General features: G+C 40.4%; 1 protein-coding gene across 2 annotated transcripts in view; it reads left to right on the forward strand.

Moving 5' to 3' along the window:
• The window catches only part of LOC126335026 (uncharacterized), a 75,374-nt gene extending 65,269 nt beyond the window's left edge, over positions 1 to 10,105 (forward strand). Inside the window, exons 4-5 of one of the 2 annotated variants that reach the window (XM_049997866.1) lie at positions 67 to 144; positions 8,392 to 10,105. In XM_049997866.1, the coding sequence (XP_049853823.1) occupies positions 67 to 144; positions 8,392 to 9,102 (789 nt within the window). In that variant the 3' untranslated portion in view covers positions 9,103 to 10,105. The remainder of the gene's footprint in view (positions 1 to 66; positions 145 to 8,391) is intronic. The other variant, XM_049997867.1, reaches the window with a different exon arrangement.
• Positions 10,106 to 10,394: the final 289 nt, after the last annotated feature.

Here is a 10,394-nt window from a genome sequence, read left to right on the forward strand (position 1 = left end):
ATTCATTTTTTCAGATTTAATTTATTTTGTACTATTACATTATTAACAAAGTCATTCTACCCACAGGAAATGCAGTGTCCCAGACCCATGAATTTTGATCATGGCACATGTGTCAATTGGAATGAACAATTTTTTGGAAAACCGGTGAGTATGTAGGAGAATACTTCAATTGCAGTTTTTTTTTATTAATTACAGCACCAGCCTCTGGATCCTGTGTTCACAAATATACCTTACATCAGCATCCTGATTCTTATTAATTGTCACTCTATATAACAACAATTAAAAAAAAATTATTTCACTGTCTTTGTTGATCAGTGATATCATGCAAGTATATGTTTAATTCATAAAATGATACTTTATTTGTAGTTTATAACCAGAATGACTGTCCAAGGAAACCAAATGGTTTTTGATTTGAGACACACATCTACTGTATTGGCAGTGATTGTTTTAATAAAATCTTTTATTGTATCAGTCAAAATTAGAAATCTTTATTGTTAATTAATAACTGTATGAAAAGAATTCACATAAGCCAAATGTGAATTTACAAGCAGACAGAATGGCTAGTCAATACTTATCATCAGATTGTGAAATTCAAAGCACCGTACTTCAGATATACTCAGTAAAAATAGAAAAATCTATACCTGGCTGTTGTGACAGCAACGGGAAGCAATGAAGTTAAATAGAGGTTAAAAAGCAAGTGAATGCTGGAATAGTAGATTTAGTGATAACAAAGATACATCTTGCAGTGAATCAGAATAATCCCCGGCTATTTTCCAGCAGCAAACTTATGAAATTACTGGAACTACAGGTCTACCCTCTCTATCACAACAGGTAACTCTCTACCAACCTAGGGTCTGAATGACGTACTCCTCATCAGGTTATGTCATTTGTTGTTACCCGGGAAACAACGAATAGAAAGTTAACTACAGAGCAGTGAGTATTTGTTTTGTAAAGATGGTGGAAACACATCCATAATTACAATGATGTTTGTGATTTGTTTGTGGAATTTTTCACAATCATTCAAACTCCATTTTGACAAGGTATTAGCAAAATGAATTTAAGATATGAAGATATGTGTTTGGCAGCAGAGTCCCCTCGTTCAGGTAGGTCAAAATCTGTTCCTACAGAAGAGAATCTTAATGATATTGCTCAATTTTTTTTGTACAAACACTGAATAAATCTAAAAAAAACAGCATCCAAGGATTACAGAATAGCAAGAGCAAAGACACAGAAACAGCCAAAATTGATACCAAATCGGCCTACTTTACCTCAAGGCCTAAATGATAATGATCTGGGCAGGTATATCGAATTCTGCAAATTGTACCCAATCCTATAAGAAGCTGATTCCAAGTTGTACAGAAGTGTTCCTTGGAGCAACAAAATGACTTTCAAAGTGAACAGCAGAGTGGACAGGCACTGCTATGTCCACTAGGATTCTGTGAATCCCCATGTAGCGTTGGAGGTAGAGTTAGATTCTCCTGGCATGATTGTATGGGCAGAGTGCATCAGCAGTGGGCTAACTGGACCTTATCTGTTTAATGGTACTGCCAGATCTGTAAATTAAACAATTTAAAATCCAGCATGAAATAATAAGAATATTATGAGAAGGATAGGTTGCTACTCACCATACAGTATAGTAGAGATTTCGAGTCACAGACAGGCACAACAAAAAGACTGTTGAACAAGTGAAGTCTCGGAGCCAAAACGAGGCCTTCTTCTGAAACACACACACACACACACACACACACACACACACACACACAGAGAGAGAGAGAGAGAGAGAGAGAGAGAGAGAGAGAGAGAGAGAGAGACACACACACACACACACACACACACACACACACACACACACACACACACACACACACACACAGAGAGAGAGAGAGAGAGAGAGAGAGAGAGAGAGAGAGAGAGAGAGAGAGTCACGATCACTGTCTCCGGCTGCCAAGGCAATCTATCCTTTTCGCAGTAGTTCTGTAAATTATCTAAATATTCTTCAAGAAGTATTGGTGGAACTGGAAAATAGTCCACTTTTCTGGACATCTGCAACCAGTTAAGAAAAAGTTGATTTGGCAACAAGATGGAAGAAGATCATGGGAACTGGGTAAAAATAACATGCAATGGGTGAAAGGGGAACAGCTCTTCAGTATCACCCACATTTGAACTTCCAGTATCAGATAAATCTGAGTTGTTACCTAAACTTGGGGGGGGGGGGGGGGAGGGGGAAGTGCCTCATACAGCTGTAGGTCACCGTAGGGTGCAGTAGTGCACCATACTTCTAGCAAAGACTCTCAGTTTAGGTTTATACCATAAGAGAGAAAGGAGGAAAGAGTTTTGCTACTAGGTAGTAGCTATGAGAGAAATATAGGCTAGATGGTACAGGACAAATTAGGAACAGGGTATCAGGTCACAAGTGTTGTGAAGCCAAGTGCTAATCTTGGCCAGGTGACAGAGGAAATAGGGAATCAGTGCAAAGATTTTGGCAAAGAGGATTGTGTTATTGTGTAGATAGAGCAGTGAACAGCCTGGCTAAGGACAGAGGGGACATGAATGAAATAGGAGTAGCGAGTACAGACACTCACAAGTTCTGTGGGAGGTCCTGCAGTGCCATGAGAAGCCCTGGGTTAGCACTGATGTGAGCTGTGTGAACACTGAGTTGAACACACTGCTGTTGACTGAAATTACATCTTGTATGAGTGCAGTGCCTGTTGCAACAGTTTGGAGATGTGGATATACTATACGCTGCTACCGCTGAATAGGAGAGGAAAAGAGGTTGGCTGAGCTGCTTGCTGATAATTTACAGGGGGCCATCATCATACGAAGCAAAATCCATGTTGTTACTGGTGTGAGAGTAGGAGGAGGAGGAGGAGATTAGTGTTTAACATCCCGTTGACAACGAGGTCATTAGAGACAGAGCGTAAGCTCGGGTGAGGGAAGGAAGGGAAAGCAAATCGGCCGTGCCCTTTCAAAGGCACCATCCCAGCATTTGCCTGAAGCAATTTAGGGAAATCACGGAAAACCTAAATCAGGATGGGCGGAGATGGGATTGAACCGTCGTCCTCCCGAGGTGTGAGAGTAGGACCTTTTTTTTTTAGGTTAGCTTATTTCATTGAAATATTAGAGATTCTTGTCTGTTTGGAAAATTTAAGAGAGCTCTGAGAAGATAGACATCCTCTGCCTATCTGAGCACCACATAACCACAGGATAAGATAAGTAACATATGAAAGATTACACTCTAGCAGCTTACCCATACAGGACAAATATGTCTAAAGAAGGAGTTATTACATATATTAAGGCAGAACATGCATTCAAAACACTGAGACAAATAGATTTTACTGTGATTAGCCCAAAGAAGTTGTGCTTCTGTATTAATATTTACAAACAGTTCACTTTTAATTGTAACTATATACAGATCCCCACCGGGAAATTTTGAAATGTTTATGAGGGATCTTGATTCCTTGCTACATTACTATCAGACAGCAAAAACAAGTTAACAGTCTGTGGTGACTTCATTGTAGATTTTCTATAGTGTTTTCTTGGAAGAATGATCTGGTAACCTTGTTTGGATTCTACAATTTGATCTCAGTGATTAACTTTTCAACACAGCTGGATTAAGACAGTAGGTCCCCAATTCCTAATGGTTTCTTTGGCAGAGCTCAAAGTAAGAAAACAATAGCTTACTCAGTAACATATGTTCTCTCTGACAATGATGCACAGTTAGTTAGGATAAATAATGTAATGCTTTACAGTATGGGTACTCCTCAGTGGGAATCAGTTAGAATAATTAATGACTCAAAGACAAATGCTTTTAAGAATAGCTTAGGCGAAATAGCCTGGGATGAAATTTATATTGAACCAAATGCTAACCAAATACTTAATCTATTCCATGATAAATTCATATCATTATTTGAAAATAGCTTTCCACATAAGATGATTAGAAGGAACTTTAAACAGACATGTTAAAAAACCGTGGATCACTAGGGGGATTAATGTATCTCATGAAAGACAAATAGAAATGTATCTGTTGGCAAGAACAAGTAGAGATCCCACACTACAAAAATACTCAAAATTACCAAAAACAGATTATTAAAAAATCAAGGAGCATGCACAAATGTCAGTAATCAGTAATTCCAGCAACAGACTTAAGGCTGCATTGAATATCGTGAAATGAGAGACAGGACAATCAGCTGCAGAACAGGATACAATCACTATTGAACTGAATTGAATGGCTACAAATTATGAGTCACAGGTAACAAATATATTTACTAATAGTAATTCAACCAATATAGTCCAAGGACATTATTCTGACTGGGGAGAAATCATGTATGGCATTCCCAAGGCTCAGTCTTAAGTCCACTGTTGTTCCTCTTATATGTAAACAATCTTCTGTCTAATATACAACAAACAGAATTAGTTCTTTTTGCAGCTGACACCTGCACTGTAATCAGTCCAGGCATACAGACAGAAACAGAAGAAATGGTAAAAACAATTCTTAAAAGTGTCATTGGCTGGTCTTCTGCAAATAATCTCATCCATAATTTTAAAAAGGCACAACCTATGCGGTTCTGCATATCTAGGGGTACTACACCATTGATAAGTGTAACACATGGTAAGAAAGTAACAAAGAGGGTGGAAACATCAAAATTTTTAGGTGTCCATACTGATGATAATTTAAACCAGAAAAAGCACATTTTAGAATTCATAAAACAACTTAGTTAAGCTGCTTTTGCACTTTGAATCATTACAAACTTTGGGGAAAGACAAATCAGTAAGTTGACATAGTTTGCATATTTTCATTCAATAATGCCATATGGAATAATGTTCTGTGATAACTCATCTTTTAGAAGGAAAGTCTCCATAGCTCAAAAACCTGCTATAAGTATAATATGTGGTGCTTACCCACAATTGTCTTGTAGACATCTGTTTTAGGGAGTTGGGCCTTCTGACTGCTGCTTCACAGTGTACTTATTCCCTCACAAAGTGTGTTATAAATAATCCACTACAGTTCAAAAGGAACACCGATGTACATAATTACAGTACCAGAACGAAAAAATTACAATTATTACTCCACATTTAGCAGAAAAATTGGTGTACAATGCTGCAACGAAAGTTTGAAAACAAACTGAAAAATTTTCTCCTTGACAACACCTGTTGTGTAGAAGGTGGTGGGTAGGAAATACTATCTCATATTTGTATATTGAAAAAATAAAAAATATCTTATAAATGTTCAGTATGTAGCCATTTTTACAAATTAAGTAGGGATGTGAATTTAAAATGACTCGTTCCACATAATTACAATTCATCTTCCAAAATGATCCAAGGAACCTGAAAGAAACAAACTAATTAACTATGTGTGTCTGTGTATTGACAGAAAATTTTATTTTCAGCTGTCTAGTATTATTGCACCAACTGCACTTCTGGTAGCTGACATATGGCCCACCCTGTATTCTGATGCTGGTGTTCTGAACAAGCACCCTGTAGCAATATTTTCTGTGGTATTCTGGCATAAAAAGGCCTTAATTCGTGTGTGTGTGTGTGTGTGTGTGTGTGTGTGTGTGTGAGAGAGAGAGAGAGAGAGAGAGAGAGAGAGAGAGAGAGAGCGCACAGAAAGGGGGGAGGGACAGGGATTAAACAGCAAGTGATTTTTTTTATCAACACCATAACCAAGCAATGCTTGCAATGCCGACTGGCTGCCATGTCATCCTCTGCCAAATGGCATTTTGTGGATATGGTATGAAAGGCATGGGGAGAGCACACTGCTTTCCCAGCCACTGTCAACATCCAGATCTCAGAGCTGCTTTTTTTCATTCAAGTAGCTTCTCTGTTACATACTTATATAAGATCACATGAACCAGATGGTTGGATTGTTATACAGTACTTCATACAGGCTGTTTGGTCACTACTGTAATGCAGTGGTTTCAAAATTAATAAATGGGTTGCACATGACACATGGGGCAGGCGTATCTTCCTATACACAACTACACCAAGTGACTTTCGCTGACATACAGTAGTGAACAGTAGCACCCCTTATGCATAAAGGCTGCCATATCATCACTTTCACTGGATTTGCTACTGTTTTCTGCTCCTAGCCTCTTTCCAAATCAGTCATTTAAGCGAAAACTGACATGGGTAATGGAAATTAAGGTAACAATGCACCATATAGTTGATGTAATGCATGCTTGATAGGCACATAAGGAAGACTGAGCTTTTGGACAATGACCTCGTTTGTGACTAGCAGGGAGAGGCAGCAACTGCAGGTGATATGACTGTGGCATTTGTGTGCTCAATCTAATATACGCAATGGAAGGTGCTTGTGGTGCACAATGACATGGTGGAGTGGGCTGTGAGGGGGAGACAGAACAGAGGACGAGAGAGAGATTGTGGAGAGGGTAACGGGGGTAACTGAGACTTGGGCTCATATATCAGCTCTGTCATAACTTTTGAATAGTCTTTTATGTGGGTATGACCACTAATCAGCTGTTCACCTGAAGGAATGGACACTGCCAAAGTGTAGCCCACAGCAAGTTGACTACTCAGTGGCAGAACACACAGGACAACATACTTAACTTCTATGGCTTCTTCACAACTTATGCCATGTGGATCTGTGCCCTGAATGCTGTATTCTCTGAACTATGAAGATCGCAACTGAGCTTTGATCCCCCAATCCTCACAATCTCAACTCCAATGGCTCCCACAACCAGTGCCTGCCTGTCCACATGCCTGCCACTTCACTCACATTCTTCTCTCCAGTTTCTCTACCAGTACATTCCCCCACACCACTGAGCACCAAATGCAACTCCTTGTACATCCATGAGACTGAACACACCTTTGGCACAATCCCACCCTGTTAGCGACCCTTCCATCCAATTCTCCCTTGCTTCTTCCCATCTGTATAAGTAATTGCAATGCTTTCATCATTTGTTTTGTCTGTGTCATCTTACAATGCACTGTTTATTCACATAAGTGCGACCACCCATCAAAAGCCTGAATAACTGCCTTTGGCAGTGCAGCCCCCTGCGAGATGTGCTGGAAGTGTGTTCTGGAACGTGTTGACCCCATTGCCCTGGCCAGCTTCGCTAGGTTTCTCAGTTAAGGATCCATGGCGACACAGCCCAGTTGAGGTTGTGCCACAGATTCTTGATTCAGTTTAAATCCAGGGAATTTGGCGGCCAGTAGAGTATGGTAAATTCATCTAGGTGCTTTTCAATCCACGCTCATGCACTGTGAGGTGTGACACGTTGCATTGCCCTGGTGGTAGATGCCATTGTGCAGCAAACTACACTTGGGGGGCAGACTTGGCCCCCCCAAGGATAGATGCACACTTGTTCCATTATTCCTTTCAGAATAATGGGATTATCTACCACAAAAATTTTCCCCAGACAATAATGCTCCCTCCTTAGTATGGACCCTTCCAACAGTTGGTGCAGTGTGTTCGCTTTTAAAAGTTTCCTGCTGTACACAGTAACAGCAACAGCCATTTGTCGGATGCAGCATAAAATGTAATTAATCTAGAAAGCCTATGTGTCGCCACTCAGTGGATGTCCAGTTGTGGCATTGGCGTGCAAATTCCAACCTTGGTCACCGATGAACAGCAGTGAGCCGGGGTGAATGAACTAAGTGCCTGCTGTGGAGGCTCATATGCAGCAACTTTTGCTGATTGGTCATTGAGGAAACACTGTTGGCAGCCCCTTGGTTCATCTAGGTAGTCACCTGCTCAAAGCTGCACATCTGTTTGCCCATACACATCTCTGCAATCATCAATCTCCTCTGTCATGTAAGGTCCATCATGCGCCACAGTTGCCTTGATGCCAGTTTTGGATAGCACCGTCTGGCCATGCACATTATACTTTAACCGCAGCAGCACATGAACAGTTTACAAACAGCCATTTCAGAAATGCTTCCATCCTTGGCTTGAAAGTCAATGATCATGTGCTTTTGGATTTTACACAAATTGCTCAATTTCGACTTTATGATAACTGCACTGTTTTGCCCCGTAACAAGTTTAATATAACCTCCACTGTTAGTATGGTGGTCATATTAATGTGACTGGATCATGTACAGCTAACCTCACATATCTGAGGGAAATGTTTGCCATATTTAATAACTCTGTAAACGTTCTATTTAAAGGATTTTGCTTGAAACTCCTTTGTTCAGGAAGATAAAATTACTTCAGGTTACACACTGCAGTCTGGTGCCCCATTAATACTTTTTTCTTTCCAAATAGGATGTAATGTTGCTGAAGTAATTCAGAGTAATGAAAATATGTTGCTGATAAAACCTGACAACAGTGTGCGCAACTCAGTGCAGCACTCCACATGATAGCATAAGCACCAACTGAAGCAAAATAAAAACCATATAAAGTAATGCAATTTAAAATTGACACTGTTACAGTTGCAGCCAATATGTCAAGATATTCCAAGTACAGTGCCAGGAAATGAGGGACTGAACTGCCACAGACCTCGAGAACCCGCTCCAGCAGATTTCTGCCCTCCCCCAGTGGAAACAGAATCTCACCAACATGCCCACAGTACCCCAAAGCGACGAAACCCTCGGAAGACACCAGAGACCCCAGAGAGACGAGCCGCGCGGCTCGCAGCAGCGGCAGAACGTGAGAGGAGGAGACGGGCCAACGAAACCGAAGAACAACGGCGCATCAGGCGCGAGGCTAATGCCAGGCGGTCTCGGCTGCGGAGGGCCAATGAACCTGAACACTTGCGGAGGGCGAGGCTTGAAGCGAATGCCAGGCGAGCCCGCCTCCGCAGAGCAGCTGCTGCTGCTGCAGCAGCGGCGGCGGCAGCAGCTACGGCTGCAGCAACAGCTGTTCCATCTGATCCTGCTCCTCCTCCACCACCACCACCACCACCACCACCACCACCACCACCACGACAGCCAGTACCCTCTGTTGCTGTGAGCAATGTGGCAGCTAACAACAGTACCTTAGCTGGCAGTACTGTTCCTGAAACTACTGCCACTACAACAGTTACAGAAGTAGCTGCTCCGAGAACAAACATTTCACATCCCATTGTGCCTGTTCCACCTACGACTGTATCTCATCTAGACAGTTTTGCAAGTCTATTGTGTGCAACTCAGATCGGTTCTTAACTTTTCGAATGAAAGAGTAAGCATATGACTGTGTTAGCGTATGGTATGATTTTGACTGTGTGTCTTAATTTTACTGTGAATTTTATGTTTATCTGTTGTCTGAAGTGTTTGTGCTTCTTAGACTCACTGCGAGATTGTTACGTATTGTTCCTTCTGTGGCACTGCAGCCTGAAGAGAGATGAACTCAGTCTTGCCACCTGGTGTGTGTGTGTGTGTGTGTGTGTGTGTGTGTGTGTGTGTGTGTGTGTGTGTGTGTGTGTTCTTGTGCATCTGAACAGTACAAGTTGTGCTCTGTATTATGGCAGTTTAAACTGACTATATGAAAGCATAGTGCGGCAGACAAAAGAAAGTCACTTCAGATATGAAAACAGTAATTAAAGAATGATGGCAAGAGTGAACTGTTATATGATGATGTGCTGGAGGAAATATTTTTGATTGAAGGACAGCTTTACATTTCCATGTTATGTGGTCTTTAAGTTTATGGAAAAGTGACATTTTGAATGTATAACCCCTGATTTATTTCTTTAAAGTAATTTTTAAGTCAACTTATTCATTTTAAGCTGTTACTGTATGCTACTGGAACATACTTCAAAAACTCTGTATTTGTTTATGCAACACTAGTCACATGTCCAGTGTTAGTCATTGTTCCCGAGTGCATTGTGCCTTAAGATTATACCTAGCCAAATAGATCTATAAATATCTTTCTCTTTGCTTTTTTAAATCTCTTTCACATTATGTTAAGTTCTTAATTTATTTTATATCTAAGACAGAAATTTTATACTTTTTATCCTGATGGTCAAAGTTCTGAAAATAACAATGTGAATAAATTTTTTTAACTACCATTTAACAAAGCCAGTTACTCTTCATTAATGAAAACTGGTGCATACAAGATAGCCCTAGAAAAAGGAAATGTTTTCACTTAGAAAAGGGGAAAAAGTATCAAGAAGACAATCTGTGTTTGTGCTATGTAAATAGAGTAAATAGAGCAAGGTTGTCTACTGTTTATTTACTGTGACAATATTATGAAAAGTATAGTTGCTACTCACCATGCACACACGCGCGCGCACGCACACACACACACACGCACACACACACACACACACACAGTCTCTGGCTGTTGAGGTCAGTTTATTCACTGTTATTTTTAATAGATAGTGCCAAAGTAGAAGGCAACACTATTTTGAACAAAACTTTCTTCTTGTACTTGTAACAATAATTCAAGCAAAACAACAGTACTGCTTCTTACTTGATACTGCAAAAATACAGTAGCAAAAATGTTCCTTGTACTCTGC

The sequence above is a fragment of the Schistocerca gregaria genome, chromosome 2 (assembly GCF_023897955.1).
Source record: "Schistocerca gregaria isolate iqSchGreg1 chromosome 2, iqSchGreg1.2, whole genome shotgun sequence".
Taxonomy (NCBI): domain Eukaryota; kingdom Metazoa; phylum Arthropoda; class Insecta; order Orthoptera; family Acrididae; genus Schistocerca; species Schistocerca gregaria.